At 41.3% G+C, this 26,016-nt stretch overlaps 2 protein-coding genes across 2 annotated transcripts in view; one reads left to right on the forward strand and one right to left on the reverse strand.

Moving 5' to 3' along the window:
• The window catches only part of LOC144372322 (acyl-coenzyme A oxidase-like protein), a 34,945-nt gene extending 19,383 nt beyond the window's left edge, over nt 1-15,562 (forward strand). Inside the window, exons 2-3 of the mRNA XM_078035707.1 lie at nt 3,987-4,096; nt 13,845-15,562. Coding sequence (XP_077891833.1) covers nt 3,987-4,096; nt 13,845-14,013 — 279 coding nt within the window. The 3' untranslated portion in view covers nt 14,014-15,562. The remainder of the gene's footprint in view (nt 1-3,986; nt 4,097-13,844) is intronic.
• LOC144372321 (E3 ubiquitin-protein ligase RNF217-like) overlaps nt 15,452-26,016 on the reverse strand; it is a 196,411-nt gene continuing 185,846 nt past the window's right edge. Inside the window, exon 4 of the mRNA XM_078035703.1 lies at nt 15,452-15,529. Coding sequence (XP_077891829.1) covers nt 15,467-15,529 — 63 coding nt within the window. The 3' untranslated portion in view covers nt 15,452-15,466. The remainder of the gene's footprint in view (nt 15,530-26,016) is intronic.

Raw genomic sequence — 26,016 nt, forward strand, 5'->3', positions numbered from 1 at the left:
ATTGTTCCAGATACCGCAAATAAAAATATAGACACCCTAAGACATTCGTATTTCAGGTAAACAACAAATAATTTATTAGTGTATGTCCTGTTCAATATTTGGCTGCCCAAATATTACTAGGGTGTCCTGTGTTTACTGTGGCAATCTCATTGGAGCCCCCAGGACAGGGCCAGCCTTGTGCCGCCGCTCAGACCCCTGCTCAGTTGACTGTTCTGTCCTCATAGTCTGGAAATGCTCAATCATTTTTTTAACAAAAGGCTCCCCATTTTAATTTTGTTTGGGGTCCCCAATTATGTAGCTGGTCCTGTTTCAGCCTTGGAAGAAAATTCTCCTTGTTGGACTTTTTTTTTTTGGGGGGGGTGGTACTAGGGATTGAACTCAGGGGCACTTGACCACTGAGTCACTTTCCCAGCTCTATTTTGTGTTTTATTTAGAGACAGCGTCTCACAGTTGCTTAGTGCCTTGCTTTTGCTGAGGCTGCCTTTGAACTTGCAATCTTCCTGTCTCAGCCTCCCCAGCTACTGGGATTACAGGTGTGCACCACCGTGCCCAGCCCTTGTTGGACTTCTTAATCCAAGTCTCACTGTACCTGGCATAAATCAGGGGAATATTTAGTGTAGAAATGCTGGTTGCCTCCTAGATGTCTTGAAAAGCGATTTGACTTAAAACCACTTTTATTGGTGTTACACAGTCCGTGCTGCATGATGAATGTGACATTGATTATGAACGTGGGCTTCTGATGTCATCATTCTGCACAGTTGCCACACTCATCGCTTCCAAATGTCAGCTACAGATGAACCTGATTTCTCCTGCAGATGGGGCCTTCCTTACAAGAGAAGGTGGTGGCTGTTCTCGTTGCTCAGGTGGCCTCTAGTTCTCTTAAGGAAAGGGCTCCATGAGGCTGAGGTTGTGGCTCAGAGGTAAAGCACTCACCTACCATGCGTAAGGCATTGGGTTCAATCCTCAGCACCACATAAAAATAAATAAAGATAATGTATCCACCTTATAAGTGTTTTTACTTATTGTTATTATACCTTATAGGTATTTTTACTTATAGTAAAAATAAATAAATAAATAAAATTTAAAAGAAAAGAAAGGGCTTCTGAGCAGATAGACCAGAAAATGAAGAGTTCAGAACCAGAAAACCATAGAAACAGCTGCAGAGGCATCCCCCAAACCGCACGCCGCCACGAGAGAAAGCGCATCCCAGGTCATCTCAAGGAAATCCGGCATGCCCTAGACCCCTGACTTTGCTCAGGATGTAATCACTGCAAAAAAACTGACGTTTCATTTTTAAAAAGGACTTACTTGGAGGTTCATTTTAACTCATGAAATCTTGACTACAACTAAAAGATCCCATGAATAACAATGGTAGTGAGTTTCCTGGTTTTGACAATCACTTTTGTTATATAGGAGATCACTTTTGGTGGAATCTAGGTGGTGGTGGCTAGAGAGAATATCTCTGTAATATTTTAATTTTGAAACTTCTGGTAAATCTGATTATTTAAAATAGAAAGTTAACATATACACACATATGTGTTTGTATGTATGTATGTGTGTGTGTGTATATATACATATGTATATATATACACATACACATATATACGTACATATGTGTGTGTGTGTATAACCAGTATGCTATAATGCTATATTCAGTAATATATCTAAAAGGTTAAAAACAAATGCCTCTTCATTGCAAGCTCTGTCTAGATGCTCCCTGATCTATCTTTGCCTCCTCCTTGTAGTTTGTCAAAGTCCTGGGTCTAGAGATGGCAACCCACAAACCTCATGGTAACTGATGGTTTCAGTCACTTACCTTTTATGATAGGGCCTCAACAGCAGAAAACACCTCTTCTTAAAAATTACGTTGGCTTGTCTCATGACCTAAAAAAGAAGCAAGCACCCCCAATGGGTTATCTTGTCATGTAGGCCAGGACCCAGCTTCTCTCAAATTTAGCCCCTGAACTTGATTGTTATGTCATTCTAATTTTAATACTAGTTGGAGTGAGCTAATTTTCCCAATTTAAGTTGCTTAAATCAGAAAGGTGGAAATGACCACGAGGGAGATTTTAAGGGAGGGAATGTACTAGATGAAATTCTGAAAACAGGAAGCAGACTCCTCAGCTCCCAACTCTGTGGTGCCTGTCTGGGGATACAAGGAGGGACACTTGGCCCTCTCAGTGCTTAGCTCCTGGGTGGCAGGTAGACCACACACCAGCAAAGAAGTGGTGCTGTGTCCTCAGGTAGCAGCAATTGCTACCAAGAAAAATGGAATGAGAGAAAACTATGGAGGATAGAAATCAGAGAAAGCCATTGCTCAATGCTTGGAATGAGGTTGCTTTTATGGAGGTTTTTTTTAATAGAGAGAGAAGGGTTGGAGCATTATACACCTAATAGATTAGCAGGAACAAAGAAGTGGACGTGTCAATCCTGGTGAGAAATTAGTGAAGCTGAACTTGACTGCCAAATCACGTTAATTTCAGCCCTAGTTCAAGTTTGTTCCTTTTCTTACTTTCCCCACTGTTGGCAGTGTTTGATTTTCACACTTATTTTGTATAGCAACAACCATAAAAATGTTCCTATTCTTTGATGCGTAATTCAGTGACGCGCAATCCCACGGGATCTAATGCATTACCAGAGATACCTAGTAACACTCCCTTTACTATCCTGAAATGAAATCATGGATCATAAAATCCATCTAGTGACATAATTTTCAGAATTCGAGGCAATACTTCAAAGAAATCAAAGAGACATAATTTATAATAAAGCAAAAAGAAAAATCACGGTAAGACATTCCCGTGCCTGCCTCCATACACAGGATTACCAAGGCAACCTCAAATGCAGACCAAAGCCCAAGCCTAAGGACCCTTGGCAGCAGGGACGTTGCAGCTTTCCATGGAAATGTGAAAGGAGAGAATAGCCAGAAACACCTGTATCTTCATGGGGAGGGGAGTTAATCTTTCCATGGCCCTGGGACTGGAGAGCCTGACAGCCTCCGTGTCACTGCGTCAGGCCTGGGCTCTCACTAGCCTGCTGTTTATCTGGATATATTGATGTCAAGGTTATTGACAGTGTAAAATTGGAAAGAACCTAAGTGTCTTACTGAATGGGAAATGTTTAATTAGCATGATTTATTCAAACAAAGAACACTATATAGCTATTAAACAGCTAAGTAGAATCCTATATAGCAATGCAAAATACCCCAAAATTTCACATGATATACTATTAAATGATAGCATATATAAAATTTTATATAATTTCTGTAAAACCATTTATACAGTGAATAAGGGAAATTCTAAAAATAATAACCAAAAGAGAACGAACTAGCACTCTACTGATTAGTTAATAAATCACCCCAAACTTAGTACTTTGAGACAACAGTTTGTTAGCGCATAGTTACAGAACACCAGCAGTTTGGGCTGGGCTCGCTGTTGGGGAGGCTAGTTGCGGGCAGCTGGGTCAAGGTAGCCTCACTTGTGTCAATCTGTCAGTGAGTGAGCCACAGACATCTTTGAACAAAATCCATGCAGTATTTTAGGCCCGAATTATATCTTTAAAGCTGCTGATGGGACGGGGGCGGTAGAGATGGCTTAATTTGGACATTTTAATATTATTCTCTAAAGGCCTAATTAACCAGAGAATGTCAAAGGCAAAAAAGAGAACAGACTGGCCATCTGATCTACAGAAGGCAGGCAGCTTTCATCCGACATGTCAGTGAAAGTATTCGGTTCCAGGACCAATGTTGAGGCTGAGGCAGGCAGGAGGCCGAGCTAGTTAGAAATCAGCCGTCGGGGGAATCGGAGTGGTGGGTAAACACAAGGCATTTGCCATGGGCACTGGAGGTCCCTGGAAGGAAGGGGTCTTGCTCTTGATTCCTTCCAAGGAGTTGCTCATAGGGAAACTGCCTTATCCAGCGGCAGTATTTATAGGCGCTCTGGCCTCTCTACCTTTCTGAGCATGGCTGATGAGGACTGAACTCTGCACAGGTGGTGGCCCGGGAACTGCTGGCTCAATACACCAAACAGCACAAAGACCAACCACTTGCTGGCCTACTCTGGAGCTGGGTGGCGTCTGTGAGTGACAAGCTGAGGACCAGGTATGTATATCACTCAGGGTGTCCTTGTCACCTGCCTTCAATATCTTTTTATCCAACCTAAGTTTGCAAAATCTTGACATGCCCAACTTACTCTGGTTTGAAATTTTTTACTATCTAATGTACACAAAAATGTGAATATGTAAATTGAATGCTTTTGCAACCTCCGACCACCATAAGAATTCAGACAATGCTGATTTTCTTCTTTCTCCTCATGCACCTTCTTTCTTATACACCCACTGCGCCTAATGCATTATAGGTTTTAACCCTCAAGCCGCATTAAGTAGGTTTTTATTTCCATTTCATCAATGAGGAAACTGAGGCACGGAGGTTAAGTATTTGCTCATGGTTGCATGGCTAATGAATGGCAGAGCTGGAATTTGACACCACACGCAGGATACATGATTTCAGGATGCTTTTATCATTTTAATCAGTTTTTTTGTCTTAGCATTGTCTGTAAGCTCTGAAGATAAGGCATAATATATGCTATATCAGGGACTTCCTGTTTTCACTCAATATTTTGTTTCTATGGTTTATCCAAGTTGTTATATGTGGCCAAGAAGTGTCATAACATCCCAAAATAGTCCATCATATGTATATACCGTAATTGGCTAATCCATTCTAATCTCCAGTATTTTCAGACCTTTAGGTGTAAGCAACATTTTGATATTTTGCACAAAGTTGTTACAAAAAAATCTTGCTCGTGTTTTCTGGGGAACCCACAAGAGTTTGTACAGGGCTTTCAAACGTAGTTGACATGATCTAGAGTCAAAAATGCATTTCAATCATCACAACACCCAGAGCCCTCCACCCCAGACAACTGAAACAGTGCCTGTCCTGCTACTCATGTTACTGTCTGGTGTTTTTAAATTTTATTTTTTAGAACACTGGATATCAATCTTTTAAATGGATTTCATGGCCCATCCGTGATTTGCAACCTGTTGTTTGAAAAACATTCCTCTAGGGTAGATATCACCCAGAAGTGGGCTTGCTATTGTGGAATATGCCAATCTTCAACTTTACTAGACAGTGACAAGGTATTTTTCAAAGTGGTTCTACAAGTCTACCCTCCTGCCCGAAGCACACATTCTGTAGAGCCTCCTCAGCACTTGATCTTAACAGATTTCCTAAGTTTTCTCAATGCAACATAAAAAATTATCTCCTATCAGGATTTTAAATCGCATTTTCCTTATTACTTCTAAGGCATACCGTGTTTTTCCCCTCTTCATTTTCCTTATGTTTTTCTTCTTTGGTGAAATGCCTCTTCATGTTTTTATCCATTTTTTTTCTATTGTGTGTGTGTATGTCTCATCTTAATGATTCTGAGGGGTTCTTTTTTCTATGTCACTATAGATGCTACAACCCAGTTAGTGGCTTTTCTTATACTTTCTTTGTGGTATCTTTGGATGAATGCATATTCCTGAATTATAACAATTTAAGTTAAGATTATAAATTTTTAAACTATAATTCATCCTTTTCTTTGATATTCAACACTTTCTTTATTGTCATGAAATATTAATTTTTTTAAGTCTTGAGAGTTTCACATTTCATGTTTAATTCCTGAATTCATTGGAAAATTTTTATGTGCTTTGAGGAAGGGATCTAATTCCATTTTTTTTTCTCAATTTTCGGAGTTGTTTGTTGTTCCAGTACCATTTAATAAACTAACCATCCTATCCTAGTTATTGGCAATACAAACTTGCTAAAATTTTCCTTGAAATGTATTCAATCTATGGATTTGCAGAAAATTTAACATGTCAATACTTTTCTTACTTTGGCATTTGTTAAATTTCCACACATGTGGGAGTCCATTTGGGGGTTATTTTGTTCCTAGAGAGAGTTTGTATATTTTTGACCCAACAAACAGGTTATAATTACCCTGTCTTTATGATAAAATATTACTCCATTATTATAGCTGAAATACAACTTAGAATTATGTATTTCCCTATAGGCGCGCACACACACACACATACACACACACACACACACATATAAATTACGTATTTAGAATTTTGTATTTCCCTATAGCTATTGATATCAGTTTGTCAAATTCCTCCAAAAGAAAACAACAGTCTTATATACTAAAGGCAGTGTTGTAAGACTGGATGTATATTATCATGATTGGATGTAAGGTGTCCCCCAGAAGCTCATGTGTAAGACAAAGCAAAGTTTAGAGGAGAAATGGTTGTGTTATGGGAGCCTTAACCCAATCAGTAAATGAATGCCCTGACAGGATGAACTAAGTGGTACCTGAATGTAGTAGGATGTAGCTGGAGGAGGGAGTATCGGAGTGTGCCTTTGGGTATATATTTTGTATCTGGCAAGTGGAATCTACCCCCCCTCCCCCCCCCCGTTTCTGATTATCATGTGAGCTGCTTCCCTCCACCACACCCTTCTGCCATAAGGTTCACCTCGAGCCCTGAGGAATTGAGACAGCTACCTATGGATTCAGACCCCTGAAACTGTGAGCCCCTAAATGAACTTTTCCTCCTCCACAATTGTTCTGGTCGGGTCTGTTAGTCACAGCAGCAAAAAAGATGACTAAAACATGTATGAAGTACCCAGAGTACTCAAATTAACAAAGACAGAAAATTGATTATAGGGGCTAAGAGAGATGCATAGCCATTATTTAATGGATCCAGGTTTCAGTTTAGAGTGACGAAGTCCTAGAAAGGAATGAAGGATCCACCAAAATGATTAACATGACAAATGCTTCCACATGTTTATTTTACCACAGTTTTGAAAACTTGCTAAAATTTTCCTTGAAATGTATTCAATCTATGGATTTGCAGAAAATTTGACATGTAAATACTTTTCTTATTTATTTTGTAAATAAAACAGATATTTTTTCTCAAAGATTTTAATCTTCTAAGAATCTTCTAGGGTTGTACAATTTTACCCATACATAGTATATCCTCTGATAGATTTTTTTAAATATTTATCTTTAAAATTTTTTTTCAGTTGTAGATGGACACAATACCTTTATTTTGTTTGTTTTTATGTGGTGCTGGGATCAAACCCAGTGCCTCATGCCTGCTCTGCAAGTGCTCTACCACTGAGCCACAACCCCAGCCCCCTTTTGATAGATTTATCATTGTTTTGTTGTTAAGAGAATTTTTTAAATTCTATTTTTGCTGTTGCAGTTGGCTTTTCTTTCATTCTTCTTCTCCTCCTTCTCCTCCTCCTCCTCTCTCTCTCTCTCTCTCTCTCTCTCTCTCTCTCTCTCTCTCTCTCTCTCTCTCTCTCTCTCTCTCTTTCTTTTTTTGGTACCCTGGATTGAACCCAGGGGCACTTAGCCACTGAGCCACATCCCCAGCCCTTTTTATTTGTTTAGTTTTTATTTTGACATAGGGCCTTTCCAAGTTGCTAAGGCTGGCTTTGAATTTGTAATCTTCCTGCCTCAGCCTCCAGAGCTACTGGGATTATAGGCAAGTTCTACCATGACTGTCTGCAGCTGGCTTTTCTAAATAAATCTGACTGTAAAAATTTTCTTCTAAATGTATCTAGATTCTTTGTTTCCCCCCACACACAGGCAATCATATCATTTGCAAATCATGATTTTCTATTTCTTCCTTTTCAGTTGTTTTTCTTTTATCCTTTTCACATCTTACTGAAAGGCCAGGAACTTTGGTGCAATTGGATTAGAAGTAGACAGAGAAAGTATTTGTTTGTCTAGTTCCTGGTTTAAAAAGATGAGTTTCACTGTTAAAAATGTTGGCTGGAGCTTTTGCTAGACACACTTGTTATCCTAAAGAAGCTCCATTTCTTATTTTTAACACATTTGCATTATTACTAGATGATGAATTTTTCAAATGAGTTTGCATCTCTTGAAATGATCCTACCTTTCTGTATTCTGTTAATTTGATAAATGACCTGTCAGTCTCCTGGTGCTGAACTACTCTGACATTCTGGGGAGATCCTTGGCTTTCTCAGGCTGGGTTATCATCTTCACGTTCCTGGGGCTTGGCTTATTCAAATGGGAGCGGTTTTATACTTATTGGCTCATAATTTTCCATTCTTCAACGTCCCTGGTTTAGATTTGTGTCAAGGTTTTACTAGTCTCCTGGAGCTAGTTTGGGAGTGGTTTCTCATTCTGTGGAAGAATTCAATTATTTGAAAATGATCTGCACTTGGGGGAATATTTTAAACTATCAATTTAATTCATTTCATTATTTTAGAACTGTTTAGGCTTTTTCTCTTGTGTAAGTTTTAGTAATTGTACTTTACTGGGAATTTATCCACTTGGTGCAAGGGTTTTCATACTATTCTGATTATCCTTTGAACTTGTGCTGGATCTGTGGCTACGTCCCCTTTGTCCTCCATAGAATTATCTCCTGCACTTTCTCCCTTCTCTGCTGATGCTGCTCAGTATCACCAGATGAGTGTTGGTTTATTGTTACTATTATTATTTTTTTCACACCACCAACTGTTCCCTTTGTCGATCTTCTCTGTTGTACCTTGTTGCCTATTTCATCTTTTTACATCTATAAATACGTCATCTCTTTTATTCTACTTTTGGAGAGCTTACTGTGTTTCTTTTGTGTATTTTTAAAAATATATTATTTTTTATTTGGAAGCAAATAAAAAATGATTACTCTCTCAATCCCAATGTATTGAGCTAATTTCCAGAGGATCTATTCATGAGACAATACCATAATGCAGTCCTGATTAAAAACATGGAAAATACAATAAATGTTTATATGGGACTTTTTGTAACCATGGGGGTGAAGTGAAATTTAGAAATCCGTAGTCCCTTCTCTTCTTTCTATTTAAAAAGTTGCTGCTCATGTTTCTGTTTATTCCAACCATGGTTTATCTTAAAGCTTGAAAACACGAGTTCCCACATCCCTGGACTATTTTGCTGACGTTTCTGCTAGCTTTATGTCTCAATTGGTTCTCGCACACTGAAGCAACTTGGTGCATCTTTTTAAATATGTCTGGCCCTGAGTGGGCATTGTATAGCACCAATGGTTTTCTCTCCAACTTATTAGGTTGAAAATTTTCCAGTGTAGGAGGAGTCAAAGGACTCGCACAGTTCTCCAGCAGAGTCGGTTTCTTCCTTTCAGGAAACTTGTTCCCCAACTGGTCACAAATCATCTGCTCTTTCATTTCTTTTCCAGAGAGCAGAGAAGGGCTTGTTTCCATTATTTGGAAAGCACGACATACTCTCACACTTATGCAAATCTATATTCCTAGCAAATTTTTCCAGGACAGATTTGAGATGTGCCAAAGGCAGTATTCCAATTGTAAATATTTGGAAAGTTCTAGCCCATTTATTTTTGTCTCAGTTATTAACCTCCAAAACAGTACACATGGCTCCCCCACACATCTGGGTCCTGCTCATTCACTCCCCCTGTGCTTATCTACTTAAATCCCCACACTTTACTTACCCTGATTTTTACGTGAAGGAAGGAATTGTCATGGACACTTTTCCAGCTCTCTCTGCCACTGGCCACTGCCCCACACTTGGACACAGCAGGACCTGGGCTCTCAGCTTCCCCGGAGCATGCACCCCCATAGAGCAGCAGGATATCCATCACAGTGACAAAGCACAGGAGAAGTGCCCATGTGCGGTGAGAATGAAGAAAGGTGGCCGAGAGCTTCTGTACTCTGAAACCTCTCTAAGTGAGCAGCCCTTTGCAGGGCCACCCAGAGGCTACCCCTCATTTGGGCTGTGAGGGGATTAGTCGTTGTCCTAGAAAGGCCCCATGAGACCAGGTGCTGCTTGGCACCTGTGAGGGGCAGTCCCTGACTCTGCAGACAGTGCCACTCCACCCCTGCTCATCCCAGGGAGTGCGGCCTCCCTCTGTCCCCAGGGAGCCTGCCACTGTCCTCCTCACTGCTCTCACCAGCCCAGGGATCCCAAAGAGGTGGTGAGTGTTGAGCAAAGTCAAGATCCTGTCCTACACTCCTGGGCCTTTCCATATTATGAATATTTTCAAATATTCAGCAAAGTTGAAAGGCTTTTACAATGTGTCTTTCACTGGGTGTTGGGGGGAACCTGTCTCGGAGAGGCTACTGTGAGCATACTACTGTTCTTGCCAAACCACCATCACACATACACAGTCACGTGCCACTAGATGACAAGGACGTGCACTGAGAAACACGGCAGCTGGCAGCCTTGCTGTAGTGTGAACATAGCAGGGCACTGTGTGAACCTTTTGGTAGGTCTGGACCCAGCAGTGGCCTTGGGGCAGCGAGAGGCAGGAGGCCCCTGCTGGTGGGACTTTCCATGGTGCACCCAGACAGCCATGAGAACGTAGGAGAGCAAGTCCATAAGCCAGGACCAGAGGTTTCCCACCAGGATCCAGGATTGGGTACTGCACATGGTAACACGTGCTTTCAAAGGACTGGGAGGCAGCACATGTGTTTACACCAGTGTCCCCACACAAGTGAGTGATGTGATGCAGCCTTATGATGGCTGTGGTGTCACTAGGCCACAGGAATCAGCTCCACTGATGCTAAGGGACCATCTGCTAGGCAGTCCATCATTGACTGAAATGTCCTCATGCAGCACATGACTATCTCTCCATGCATCAGTCCCTGGCTCCTGTGTCCATTCTCCTTCTCCTTTTGACACATTTCAAGGTAAACTGCAGGCATGGCCAGATCTCTAAATAATCCAGCAGGAACATCATTCACTCCAGTTCAACATTTGGCTGTGGTTCTCTTTGTTCTTCTGCAGAAAATTTACATGCAATGAAATGTACATCTGTTCTGCATTCACTGAATTTTGATAAATGCACACCTCTCTATAACCAACACACCTGTTAAGGGCTAGTCCATCACTGATCACTCCAGAAAGTTCTCTCTGTACCTCTCAGTCAATGACCACCACTCCAAATGAAGTCATCACTCTGATATTTTCCCATCACACGTGAGATTTTCCTGTCCTAGAAGTTCACATAAGAGGAACATAGAGTCTGACCTCCTTTACAGTGGGCTCAGGAACCCCGCAAGATCCTTTTGGAGATTCTCTATGGTATCACGTGTGTTTGTTCCTTTTTGTTGCTGAGGAGTGGTATTTTACTTCATGATTCTCTGGGATTTGTTTCCTATTCTCTCACGATGAGTAGACACCTGAAATGTTCCCACTAGGTGTTCCAGTACAGTAAGTAGAACAGCCATGGATATTCTCCAATAAGCCTCTGTGAACACTTGTTTTGTCTCTCTTGGGCAAATAGGTGTGGAATCACTAGTTCATGGCATAGGTATTTGTTTAGCTGTATGAGAAATGGAGAGACAATTTCTCCTGAAGGGCTTTACCATGGCAGAGGTGTGAGGCTCCAGTCTCTACATCCCTAGCGACATTGGACATCTGTGTCATTAGTCATCCTGGTATATGTATATTGCGACCTCACTGTGGCTTTCATTTGCATCTTTCTCATGACCCATAATATGCATTTGCATATAATCTAAATTTTATTTAAATATAGAGTCATTTCACCTCCTTATAAAACACAGTGACGAGGAGGTTGCCTTTAGCTATATTCCTATTTTTCACACTAGATGAGTTCCTAGGGCTGCATATGTGGTTGGGCCTGACACGGGACTCTGAGGGCCCGGTAGGCGAGAGCCTGTTGCACAGCAGTTTGTAACCTCAGATCGGCAAATGCTGGCGTGCAGCAAGCATCCCAAGACACAAAGGCAGTCCTAACAACAGCACTGACAGCCTCCAGGTCTCATAGTGACAGTCCCAGAAAGACTAAAGCCTGCTTTTCAATTAACTAAGAGTTCTTTCTGCCTTCTGAGAAATAGACAAGCAGAAACTCAACCGTCTGAAGCCCAGATTCAAAATAAGCATTCACAAACAGTAATTTGAATTTCCTGATAACTGCACATAAATAACTTCTACTTGCCTTCCCTGTCTAAATGGGTGATTATTAATTCAGGATTTGGCATTCTCCAAAGCACTATATCAAAAGTGTCTCAGAAGTGCTTCTTGAAGTTTCTCTCCTGCCTCTGATTGTCAACAACAGCTACTTGAGTCTTTAATTTTTAATGACTGGGAACCTAAGTTATTTGGGTACTATAATAATAATTACTTCCCCAGGATGTGGGAGAAAGGAGGGACAGATGTGGCTGTGCTCTGGGGATCCTATGTGGACTAACCCCTTACCTTTCTATAGACGTTACCTGAAAGGTTCAGGGGGAGAGCCACAAAATTAGCCCAAAAGGCAGAGTTGATGGGCAAAGCTCATGGGGTGACAGTTTTGAGTCTGTTTGTGATTAAACCTTTTAACTCCCTGTGACTCAGTTTCTTAATTTGCCAAATGGGGAGAGTGGAAATTACTACCTGATGAAGATAGTAACATCATTCTTCTTTATTTCTTTTTTTGGTTTCAGAGATTGAACCAAGGAGTGCTCAATCAGAGCTCCACAGCCCCACAGCCCCACAGCCCCACAGCCCAGCTCTTTTTTATGTTTTATTTTGAGACAGGGTCCTTTGCTAAGTTGCTTAGGGCCTCACTAAGTTGCTGAAGCTGGCTTTGAACTTGCATTCCTCCTGCCTCAGCCTCCTGAGTTGCTGGTATTACAGGCATGTGCCACCATGCCCTGCTGACAGTCACACCATGAATCATTAACTTGCCCTTGTCCAAGCCCTGGAGGGCTCCTCTCCGTCAAATACTGGTGCTCCCCAGGACAGAGCCAAGCTTGATGGTGTCCTGCCTTTGTGCTCTCAGCAGGTTACTCCATATTTCTGAGCCTCTGTTTCTTGAGCTATGTTCTAGTCAGCTTTTTTTCTTTTTTTTTTTTTTCTGCTGTGAACAAAAGCCCTGACAAGGACAATTTTAAGGAGGAAAAGTTTATTTGAGGGGTTACGGTTTAGAGGTCTCAGTCTGTAGATGGCCAACTCCATCCTTGGGGCTGGAGGTAAGGTAGGACATCAAGTTGGAAGAGCATGTTGGAGGAACATGGCACCAGGAAACAGAGAGAGAGAGAGAGAGAGAGAGAGAGAGAGAGAGAGAGAGAGAGAGAAAGAGAGAGAGAGAGAGAGAGAGAGAGAGAGAGAGCTCTCCTTGCTACAACAAAATATATACCTCAAAGGCACATCCCAGTGACCCACCTCCTCCCCCACACCCCACCTGCCCACAGTTACCACCCAGTAATTCCTATCAGGGGATTAACTCACTGATTTGGTTAAGGGTCTCGTAACCCAATTATTTCTCTTCTAAACCTTCTTGCATTGTCTCACACAGGAGCTTTTGGGGGCCACCTCATATCCAAACCATAACAAGCTGTAAGTTGATAATAATTTCCACATCTGAGAATTTTTATACTATCAAAAAATTAGCAGCCAATACTTATCACAGATCCTGATATGTAATGTATTTTATAAATGTTATGCTTTGTGGCCTAGACATATATATTTGATTGTTCATATTCAATTTCGATATTTACTTATCAATAATTGAATATATTATCACCTGATATAAATTATGTAGCTGTTAATATAGACTATACCAAATATTGAACATTACTTATAACACTTGGTTAATAGTAAGAACAGAAAACCAAATAACCTCTATACCACAAAACAAAAATGTAGAATAAACTAGAACCAACCATTTACAGAAAAATACTAAAAAGAAGTGCATGTACAGTCAGTGAGAGAAGGGACGGGAGAGGATGTGTGTTTACACTGCTCTCTCCGCGGGGAAGAAAAAAAAATGGAAAACACGATTTCTTTCAAATGAAATTCTTTGGTGAAACCAAAATAATGACGATGGCCATTGTATTTGTCTTCCAGTTTCCTGGCATTTAACACCGACGCGATTGGTAACCTCGCTTTTCTGTTGAAGGCTGTGAATTTCCGCGAGAGGGTTCTTCAGCGGTGTTTGGTGGCCAGAATTTATTACAAGGTAAAGATCAGTCATGTTGTATTTCTTCCTTTTGACTCGTGTTTGAGGCCCTCCTAGCTGGTGAGCTAGCTGCTAAATTTAGCAGAGGCTGAGTCAGCTTAATTACAGGCTTGGAAAGGGCCAGCGCGGGCAGCCTGGGCTCTGGAGCCAGCGCCCCTGTTTAACCCCTGCGTGTCTTTTACGGTCCATCTACCAGCCTCATTCGGCTGCCCTGGGAGGTGGCGAGTGGGGTGATTTTTTAAACCCTTATTGAATTGAAAAGTCATTGTTTCACACGAATGACAAATATATTGCTCTCTGGAGGGAAAGGTTATCAGGTAACGTAAAGATTAGCATCGTCTTAGTTTCACGCACCCTTTTTCCTATGAATCTGCAAAGCATCGTCCTTTGTATAAGCACTGGTGGGAATCCAGAGGGAATATCCACCATGTGCAGTACTGGCAGGGTTGGCCTGAGGAAAGGTCACCCCACCCAGCAATGTCCAGTTGTCCTCTGCCCCAGCATAAATAGCCAGGAGACCCTAGGAGAAGGCTTTGCTCACCCGATGTCTGTCTTGGCTCTGTGTCCAGGGCTTAGCATGCTGTAGCCAGAATCAGGCTGCTGCTCTCCCTCGGCACAGGAATCAGGTACCCAGGGGTCAGAATTGGGTGCCAGCAACTCTCCTGCTCTGGTTCCTCTCTTTTTATATCAATTACACTGTCTGTTTTCCAAGCACAGAGAGGGTAGGAAGGAGAGGGTAGGCGATGCCTGGGGACGGGTGTGCTCTCAGAAAATACTCTAGAGGCAGAAGAGTCCTGGGAGCAGCCATGGTTCCTTGGGGAACAGAGTCACACTGGGTGAGAACCTGCTGGAAGCAGGGCTTTGGGCTTGCAAATCAGTTCGCCCTCCAGGCATCCATTTGAGCTGAGGCTCTGCCAGACCACAAGGGCACAATCAGATGGGTGCAAGTGGCTGCATGTCCCCTGGCCTTATCACACAAGGAACCAGCCAAATATTAGAGAAGAATTTAATCAAAGCAAAAATGCTGTACTTGGAGAAGTACATGGAAGACAAATCAAAGAAGATGAATAAGTGGCAGAAGTTCGTATAACAATGGAGAAAGGGCAAGGGTAGCTGGGTATGGTGGAGCAGACCTGTAATCCCAGCTCTGGAGGCCGAGGCAGGAGGATTGCAAATTCAAAGCCAGCCTCAGCAACTTACCGAGGACCTAAGAAACTTAGTGAGACCCTATCTGTAAATAAAAAATAAAAACAGGCTTGAGATGTGGCTCAGTGGTTAAATACCCCTAGATTCAGTCTCTGGTATCAAAAAAAGAAGACAAAAAATAAAGAAAAAGAAAGAATGAAAGAAAAAAGAAAAGGCAATATGTAAACTAGCCTCCCAAGACTGTAGGAGAGCCAGAGCTAAAACAGCAAGAGAAGAAAATAGACGCAGAATGAAACTGTGGCAGAGCCGGCCTAGGGGTGGCACATACCCTGAAATGTCCAGACGAAGGGAGCAGAGACGGTCATCACAGCCATAATGGAAAATATTTTCTTAGTGTATAAACATCCCAGATGTTAATGGAAAAACCCTGAAATCCAGAACAGAGAATATCATATAAGCAACAGACTGAGAATGATAGTTTACTCAAAAAGAGTGATCAGACGCAGTTTCACTCACATGGCTTTTCTAGAAAATTACTCAAAAACCTACTCCATAGGACATTTAAAAGAATCAAAATCAAATCAATAATAAGCTTCAATATATGTGTTTTTAAATAATGACAAAATTAATATAGATGCTAAAAAGTTTTTTTTTTAAATAATGAATTAAAAAAAAAAACTTGAGTAACTGGTTGTGCAATAGATTGGATCTATCCTATTTTTAAAGGTAAGAGGAAAAGTAAAGTGAAGACATGCTGAATTTCTTATTTTAATCACAGGGTAGTTGAAAGGTCTTGTTTTATTCTGACTGTGATATTAGAGGAACTCAGATTAAAGTACATATTTCATTAAATTGAAAACTAACATGAATACTGAACACAGGATACTCATTTTTCAAATCACCATGGAAGACGAAGCAAAGAAGATAAATAAGTGGCCAGAAGTTCGTATAATCAGAGGGGTTGCAAAAAACAGCCCAGAAAGCGCGTCCTCAGAGCTGCTTCAGGAGTTCCCACTGCAGATCCTTGGCTGGAGAACTACTCCAGGATTGATTCCCAATCTGCTTCCCATTAATTGTGCCTTTGTCTCTAATTTGGCTCAGTATAGTAGCCCACTCCCTGGCCCTGGAAGATTAGTGATTTGATCTGGGACTGCATTGATCTGGTAATTCCTTGAAAACTACACTTCATTACAACATGATCTCTGGGTTCAGTCCACAGTAAACCATGGAGAGGAAGCTTTGATTCATTTCCATCCTGGAAAGGCAGAAATCCCTCCAGCTCCCACCCTTGGAAGGTAGGGATTAGGTTTAGAATTGGTTACAATGTGAAATAAAAGAGGTGTCAATCCTCTCAGTAAAAGTGCCTACTGTCAGAGATTAGAAACAAATCTAAGTACAGACATTCTGAATAGAAGCAAATATAATGGCTGTATATACATTGGCATGTATATCACAAGAATAATTTTCAAATATACTTTTGAAAAGAAGATGAGTAAATACATATTAGGTAATAACAAGATATTTTCAGAAAGTTGGTGTCTCAGTCAGGTCAGGCTGCCTTAGCAAAGTGCCACAGGCTGACGGCCTTAAACACTGGGAATTTATTTTCTCACAGTTCTGGGAGCTGGAAGTCCAGGATTGAGGTCCAGAGTTGGTTTCCCTGAGGCCTATCTCCTTGACTTGCAGGTTGCTGTCCTGTTGTTACCCCTCATGACTGTCCCTTTGTGCATTTGCACCCCTGGTGTCTCTTCTTATGAGGACACCACAGTCATATTGAATCAGGGCCTACCCTAATTAACTTGATGCCATAGGAAAAGACCCTATTGCCAAGAAGGTCACATTCACAGGTAGTGGGAATTAGTACTTCAAAATGACTTTTTGGAATATACAATTTAACCAATAGCAACAATATTCATTTTTTAAATGGCTTCAAAGCAAAAATATAATCTAGGGCATTCCCAGAAATGTATGGTCTAAAGATAAAGCCCAGGTGTGAGTGTAAAAATCTTCTAAAAAACTGAGAAGCATCAAAGGTAGGTCTTCAGCCAGGCAAAAGGCCCTTTGAAGAGGTTAAAGATATACTTCACAGACCCTCTCCAACTATAGAGCTTCTAGGAAAATTAAGATCACTGTCTGAAGCCTTATTCATACTCCAGTGGTGTAATGTCAAAGAGATTTGTGATGTGACTCTTGCCTAATTGACTGAACCTCCACAAAGATTCATAGGAGATGCACAAAGTTTTTAAGAGAATTGTATTAGCCAAGCCTCTTTCAGCTCGTGCTGGAAAGTGCTGAGACAGTACAAAACGAATACAGCCTGTGAGCCACCAAGCCTCCACCATCAGGAAGCAGACTAAGAAGAGCATCCAGCATGAATATACGCTGCCTTACATGAAAAAGGAAGGATGCCTCAGAAGGAGGAACCAAGAGCCCAGGGATGGAGCCAAGAGCCATGGATAATAAATTTCCCCCAAGTAGGAGTGAGGGCTAACTAGGGAAAGTTGCCTGGCTGAGTTCAGATTGTTTTAATTTAAAAAAAAACCAACTTATTTATTTATTTTTTGTCAACAGATAAAAATCCCACTGATTCTTAATTAGACAGACTCATTTAATGTTTGCTGTGAAAACTCTGTGGATTGCCCAGAAGTTCTATGACCTGAGAGGCTAGCCCTCTTCTTCCCCCACCTAGTGAAATTCCATACACTGTTTTCATCATAGATGTGCTTTCCGCATTTCTCAGCGCAGGAGTCATGTTTATGCTATTTGCTGTCCATTTTGATTGGAGCAGAGATGATCAGCCTGGGCCAATCAGATCCTCTTTTCTGTAACTAGGGAATTGGGACAAAACCTTCAGTCATGTTTTGTGGCCATTGGCATCCTAAGATGTCCCCCAATTTCCATTTAGTTGGATATAATGCTAATTTAGTTATTTTGGAAAAGTGCTGGCTGATGCTACTATTAATACTTTCTGAGGAATGGACAATAATCTGGTCCTTTGCAAAAAGACCACTATGACTTTTGAGTTCTTTTATGATTTCAGAATTTCTATAGGCCACTAATGCCTATGTTCCTTCTTTTTGAACAAGAGCAGTTATCCTGTCCTGTCCCACCACTATATGTTGGCCATGTGGAGGACAGGTAACTTGCCTCTTTAGTTCAAAGCAAGAGGAACCCTATGTGAGGAATGGCACTTGACTGGGTTTAGATGATGAGATTCTGGAATTTGAGCTAACTCTATAGTGGTATAAAACCCTCGTGGGAAGGTGTGAATGTGTTTTTGGAGGAATGTGAATCATGGTGGGCCAGGATGGCCAGGATCCAAGATGGCCTTCAGAGATCTTTCCTCCTGATAGTCAAACCCTTGTATCGTCCCCACATTGTACACAGGTTGGTCTGTGGGAGTAATAGAGCACACAGATGAGAGGGTATCTGCTGAAAGCAGATTATAAAAGATACTGTGGCTTGTGCCTTAGTTTCTCTATCTCTGTCTCTCTTCCTCCTCCTCTCTTCCTCTTCCTCTCTCTCTGTCTTCCTCTTACCTTTCTTTTTATATTTCTCTCTACCTCTTCCTCTCTCCCTCTCTCTTCCATAGTTCATCCTGGGGAAAACCATGTCATGAGCAGCCCATGTAGCAGGGAACTGAAACTTCTTACCCAAGTTCTGTGAATGATCCTGTGAGAGTGTCCTCTAGCCCTAGTCAATTCTTCAGAGCCCACAAGGACTGGGACAGTAAACAACTTGACTACAGCTCACGTGACAGCCTGAGCCAAAAGCACCCAGCCAGGCCTGGGTTCCTGACCCTCTGAGACACAATGTGTGACATAATGAGTCTTTTTTTTTTATTTTAAGATGCTGAATTTGGAAATAATTTGTTGCATAGACATAGATAACAAATACAGCATCCCAAATAAAAAATGATTCAAGATTAGTATTAAGATATACATTTTTTCAAAACAAACTATATATATATATTTTTTTTCTAAACCAATATTTCCACTTAATAATATAGTGTAATGCCCTTTTATGCCAAAAGAACATGACTGCATTGGATTCCGACACCTCTTGTTTTTCAGTAATTATGGACTGTGCCATACTGAATTCTCAACAGCACAGTGTTTAGACTTTATATACTGCCAAACTGTTCTCTACAAATGTTGAACCAAATTGTACTTTCCCAGCACCATATCAGGGTTTAAATCTCTCCATGCTTATTTTGCTAAAACATTCTCCAACACTCTATATTCAGGAATCTATCATATTCTTTTCATATGTTCATGTTATCCATACTAGAAAAATAGATCCACTGTAAAATATCTGCTTTAATTCTATTTCAGCATAGTATTGGATGCTTATTGGAACTAATGAAATATTCAGAAGTCTATTTTCTACCTATAGTTTTTCCCTACCAGAGGAGTTGTTTATTTTTTCCTAAGTGTCTGTTTTGTAGTTTGAAGAGAAAAAAACCTTCACACACACATGGATGTTTTCTGAGTATAAAATAAACATCAGGCATGTAGTGTGGTGGGGGAAAAATGAGGGTTTTAGAATCAATGAGGATTTCCCTTTTCTGAGCTGTAGCTTCTCCTTTATAATTTGGGATAAGAAAAATGAGGGTAATACAAACTTGCTGCATGGATGTAATGAGATGAAACATGTAAAAAACTATTTTAAAAAGCTATGAGTCTTATGGTCATGTTAATTCTTTTAGTTACCGCCATTGATGTAACCATTTTTATGGTCAATGCAATTAAGTATCATTGAGCTGGATTTTCTAGGGCTAGGGGTGTGGGAAGACTGCAGACATTGTTAAGCAAGGCTCCTGCCTGAGCTAGGTCACATCTAGTTTTAGCCCAAGGCAAAATGAAATAGGTACTAAGAGAAAACCTGCAAAGTTAGAGAAAGAATGTGCACTTCTATATTCTAGTGTATATTTCTGGACCAGTTTTTTGCTCAGCTAGCTATAGACTGGCATCTGTCCACATGTATTATTTTGGAGTATCGTGAAATAAAATGATTCTGTTTAGCATTTGAACATCTGGCCCAAACAGAGTCTGGACAATAGTCTTTGGGTGCTGTCCAAGGAACGGTGATTTCATTGGAATTCCACATTCCCCTAAACATAACCCTGTGATTCGGTTCAGAATCTTTAAATAAAAGAGACAAAAAAATATGAATGGGCTTCAGAAATATGCTTTTCTCCTCAGCTCTTCAGTAATCCTCTGGAACTTTCTTCAAAAGCACATTTCACTTTAGAGAAGTTAGGTCAGCCTTCAAAGAACATTCTAGAATCCAACTTATTCTGGAGGAACTACCTGGTCCCCACCAAAGAATATGAGCTTGCACTCCTCTGAGAATGCATTTCCCCCTTGTCAGAGTGTCACTCAAAATGGGGCCAAGGATTGCCCTTGGGGTTACTGGTGGCCATGGAGCGAGCCCTCCCTGGATTCCCTGGAAGCTCGCATCTCCAGTTTTCCAAAATTGTCTGCAAACCCCCTCTCATCAAGGCTGCTGCATCACTTTCCCTTTGGTGGGGGAGAGGGAACAATGACCCATGGCTCATCACATTGAGAACACCCTAGTAGAGACTTCTGTCATTCTACAGAGAAAATCTGTCCAGAAAAAAGGTGATCAGTATTCAATACGTTTAGCCAGTGATTTTATTTTCAAATATGCATGACAGAATCAGACAGAGGATGAGGCAGCGGATGGCTGAAAACAGCCAGTCAACCAAGGGCAGAGTCGTGTCTGTTTCATCTCCTGGAACATCCTCCCACTCTCTGTCTACTCACTTCATGTGTGAGAGTCCCCTGGGAAGGGTCTCTTACAGCCACCTGAAGCAGGATACCCTCAGCACCCTGCCAGGCTAAATCACAAGGCAAGGGAAAGGAAAGGGGCTTTTCAACGAACACCACAAATGATCATGGAAATCCAGGGCAGTGTGCTGGCTTGCTTGCTACTACCCAGGGGCTTGTTCCTTATTCAGGGTTCTAGATGTGAAAGGGGATTTGGTGGAGACTGGCAATAAGATGATCAGAAATGGAACATTCTGCCTTCTATTTAGAAAAATTCCTGTCACCTACAGTTGTTCTTGTTGTGGCCAGTGGACGACCTGACTACTCTTTGAGTGTGCATGACTTTAAAGTTCTTGATTTAGATCTTTAAAACAAAATTAAAACCACAGTGCTTTTGAAACAGCGGTCTTTGTAGCAACAGTATCTTCACTTAGCTCATCTGGCTGGGCTTGGGAGTTCATCTAAGTTCTCATTTGTGGAAAATGCAAGATGTCTGTGTTGATAGCTGGAGGCATGTTTATGGTGCTTGTGGAGGAAAAAAGGCCATTGGAACATCCTTCAGTCAGTCCTTAAGAGCCTTGGTCAGGGGGTAGCTGGTAGGCTCAGAGGGAGCTGAGACATACTGTTGTGGGTGAACCCGGAGAAAGTCCAGAGCTGATTTGCTCGTATTCCATGAAGAATTTAAGGGTAGGTGTGGGGGACAGAGTGGTAGTAGCCAGTTATTAGAAAGTTACATTTCTAATAATCTGCATTTGTTCAATTTCTAAAAACCAATACAACAACCTGAATGGCAGGTATTTTACAAAAAAAAAATCTCATGGCACAGAAATGTCAAGAACTTTGTTCCAGATTCTGATCATCAAAGACAGGAGAAAGGATTAGAACCCAAATCCCTGAGCTCACAGTTTGCATTGAGCTTGATGCATCTTCTCACTCCCTGGGCAGAGCGGGGCAGGGAAGCCTGAGGGAAGGGACCTTTTTGTGTCTCCAGAGCACATCAGCTGCTTGTGCAGAGGCCACTTTGTGCAGAACTGAGGCTTCCTCTCTGCTGACTGGTGCTTGAAGGTCCTGGATGTGGAACGTGTTCCTTTTGCTCAGTGAGCCATCAGATTCAAATCCTGACCCTCCTGAGACGGGGAAAGGGTGATGTCCTGGTTAACTACATGGTGGCCCAGGAAGGAGTAGGTGGTGATCTTCGCCCAGGAGAGGACAAGAGGGAGACCCAAGGCAGGCTGAGGCCCTTGTTGGTTCCCAGGGCTCCCCTCACTTCCAACTTTCTCCATTTTTCTCTCACAGAGAAAGCCCTAAATCCTCTTTCTAGAGAAATTTTGAGAAGGGAATGGAAGAGAAAGGAGGAAATGGAGGTAAAGGTAAGGGACAGAGAAAGAAGTCACAGTCCTGATCATGACATGGGAGGTACAGGGTTCCCATGGGAGTGTGGGGCTGGAAGGGCCCCTCGGGTCATTGAGTCAGACCTACCTTCAGATTGAGGAGGGCTTCCTCCCGGATCACAGTCACCCAGGGCAAAGGTGGGACAGGGCTCTGACTAGGCAGATGGCAAATATCTATTTTTCCTCAAACTCCCACCCATTATTTTCAGCAGCCGTCAGTGGATCTTTCTGGGTCAACCCCCCTCGTGTTCGCCCACCAAGATTTTCTGTTTTCCTCCTTCCTACCACATTTATTAACTGGAACCAAGAGGTGTTCTTTCTCCCCCAATTATTTATGTATTCCATTATTATTTGCATCAATATGTATCCATAGATATTCATCTTGCACTTTGTGTTCTAATTTAATAGTATGGAGGGGCCCCTGCCTTTTTTGATCATTTGCTCACCTGGGGGCTCTTTATGCAGCGTTCCTGCCAGCCCTGTAATCCATCGTGTCTCCAGGGAGCCCTGGGTCCTTCTCTTGGAGAATGGTATTTAAAAACCAATGTCTGGTCACAGCACTGTCACTGCTGGGGACTGTCCAAAGCTGGGAAGTCAACCTGTGTGTCTGTGAAGTCACATGCATTGGAATCATGAGCTGTGCTCATGGCTCTGTGTCCAGGGCAAAGGGCTCATCACCTACCTCCTGTCCTCTCTGTGACCTCTTTCTCTGGGACAGTGGAAACCTGGCTTTTACTGTCTATTCCCCTCTTTCTTATCTGCTCATCCTGGCATGCACGTGAAGCAGTTTCAGAATCGCCGGCTCATGCCCCTGAGAGACACGTTTGCTAACTGGAATACGGTATTTTCCACTGTGACTCTATCCTTCTAAGCAGCATTGCCAAAGTATCTTTAATTATTTTTTTCTTCCCCCTGTCAGCATGATTATGCTATTTATTTGGTTTTTTTATATTTATTTTTTAGTTGTAGTTGGACACAATATCTTTATTTTATTTATTTATTTTTTATGTGGTGCCGAGGATCGAACTCAGGGCCTCGCATCTGGTAGGCCAGCACTCTACCACTGAGCCACAGCCCTAGCCCTATGCTATTTATTTGTAACACGCATTCCTATTGGTGTATTCCACTTTGAGTTCCTCTACATCCACTTGAGTTTTCTTGGCTATGTGAAACATCGCTAAGTTTGCTATACAGAGAGTACCTTCAGGGACCTAGAGGTCCTTTCTCACCCTAGCCACTCCATTTCCATCTCTTTCCTTTTTTTCTTAGCTAAGTGGCAAGTTTCTTTAGTTTCTGGTTTATCCCTCCTGGATTTCTTGCCCATAAATGAGCAGACACATGTAAGTCTCCTCACATTTCCTTCTTTCTCCTATGGAGGATAGAACACTGTGTTACTCCTTGTATTTTTTTTTTTTCCACTTAACAGTATGTTCTGCAAATCACTCTAATAAGTTTATGGCGATCAACTTTATTTATTTTTAAAAACTGCAGAGCAATGTAGTGTGTGGATATAATTTGGCTTGCTCAAAGTCCTATGTATTCAATTATGTGTTCAGTCCCCGCCCCTCAATTTTGTAACTATAAATAATGTTACAATGAAAAACTTTATGGATATAAATTTTGGCATCATTGGAATTGTAAGTTTTAGGCAGGTTTCTAGAGATGTAATTGCTGGGTCTAAAGGTAAGTGCATTTGTAGTTTGGATAGACATTGCCAAATTCCCCCTCAGAGTAATGTGAGGCTCCCTCCCTCTGAATGCTGCTTGAAAGTCCTGTAACGGGGAACCTTTTCCCCTTTCTCAGTGAGAGATAAAGATTGAAACCCTGAAACTCCAGCAAGAGGGACAGGGTGGCAATGGCAATGTCTATTTGTCAGTCTCCTCGGCAGAATCCTTTCTTGTGCCTTTTGAGTTCTGGGTTTGGCAGGTGAGAAGTGGTGTCTCCACATTGCTCTAAACAGAGTGACTACAAGTGGATTTCCAGCTGTGAGGGGGTCACTGTAACATATAGTTCAAGTATTGCTGGTTCTCGTCATTTTCCCTTTTCTCCACAGGGTTTTGGTATACTTTGTCCATCACGTTTTTAGAGTACTTTCTACGGGAAGGATCATTTTGTCATAATGCAAAAGTTTTCTGTCAATTTGAAGTTTGTCTTTTGACTTTATTTATGGTGCTTTTTAGCCATGCAGAAATGCTTTTTATAGTCTTTGGGTTTTTAGCTCACAGTTAGAAACCCTTTCCCATCCTTGGGAAAGATGAATTCCCCTCATGGGAGCTTCAATATTAATGACCTAGAGAGTCAGCGGATCGAGTTTGGAATTGCCAAAGCAACTGAAAATTGAGGAGGAACATCCAAAAACAGGAAGAAGTCACAAAGGGAACCTTCAGACTATGGGTATGCACACCATTTAGATCCTTGACCAATTCTTGAAATACCCGTGGAAAGGCAGGGACGATAACAAGGAGCTCAGGGAGTTTTAAGCTGGAAAAGCTTAAAGAAATTCAGCTCCTCATGCAGAAGTCAAGTTTGTAATTGGAATCCTGACAAATTAGAGAAGTGCAGTACACTCAGCGGGATTTCCATGGAAATGCCAGAAGGGTCACAGCTTAGAAGTAAAATGATGTCCCAGGAAAAGGGATTTGCCTAAGGATTAATGCTAAAACTAAAAGAAACCAAAGCAAACCAAAATAGATTCTTCCTGACAAGGCAGAAAACCAAGCCTCCACAAGTTGAAGTTTACCTGCTAGCAGTTTAACTGCATGCTAGAATAAAACCAACACTCTTTAGGGGAAGATATCAAGATTCCAAGTCAGTCTTACCACAGCATCCACTTGACAATGAAATAAAAGACATGTAAAGAAATGGGAACATGTGCTTCGTAGTCAAGGGAAAAATCAGTCAATAGTAAAAGACCTAAAGGATGAAACAAATGACCCAGATGTTGGATGTAACAGACAAGGATCTTTTAAAAAATATGAGTAAATATATTAAAAAGTGGTCAGGAAGATATGGATGCAATGAAGGAAGAGAGGGTGTTTCAGAAGACTTTGGAAACTAAAAGTATTAAGTGGGAAATATAGAACTGAAAAATCCTCTAAATACAAAATTAATTGGATGATATTAACAGCAGACTGCACACAACAGAGACTGCACATATCTGTGAACCTGAAGATGGGTCAACAGAAATCATTTGAACTAATGTTCAAAGAGGAAAAAAATGGATAAAATGAACAGAGCATTCATGGCCTGAGAGACAGGATTGCACACCCTGGTATACGTGCAATCAGAGTCTTAGAAGGAGAGAGAGGCAGAATGAGAGAGAATTTTAAAAATTTTTAAATGTTATCAAAATAGCAGTACACAAATTCAGAAAGCTTAGCAACATTGTAGCAGGAAAGGATTAAAAACAAATATAGACATGGAACACCTTATAGTACAACTTCTAAAAATCAAAGACCAAGTTCAGTCTCAAAAGTAACTGGAGAAAAATGCCACTAGGTGCAGACAGCAATGATGAGCAAGATGACAATCAACTTCCCATTAGAAATTGCAGAGCCAGAGGACAGTTGGGAGATATCTTTATAGTGTTGCTGAAAGAAAAAAAAATCTATCTAGAGTTCTCAATCCAAACATATGCAAGACCTGAGCTCCAAGAAATGCTAAGGAAAAAACTATATAAACTATATAAACAAATGGATCTAAATGAAAATTCAGATCTAAACTAAAGACCA

The sequence above is a fragment of the Ictidomys tridecemlineatus genome (assembly GCF_052094955.1).
Source record: "Ictidomys tridecemlineatus isolate mIctTri1 chromosome 12 unlocalized genomic scaffold, mIctTri1.hap1 SUPER_12_unloc_4, whole genome shotgun sequence".
Lineage (NCBI taxonomy): Eukaryota > Metazoa > Chordata > Mammalia > Rodentia > Sciuridae > Ictidomys > Ictidomys tridecemlineatus.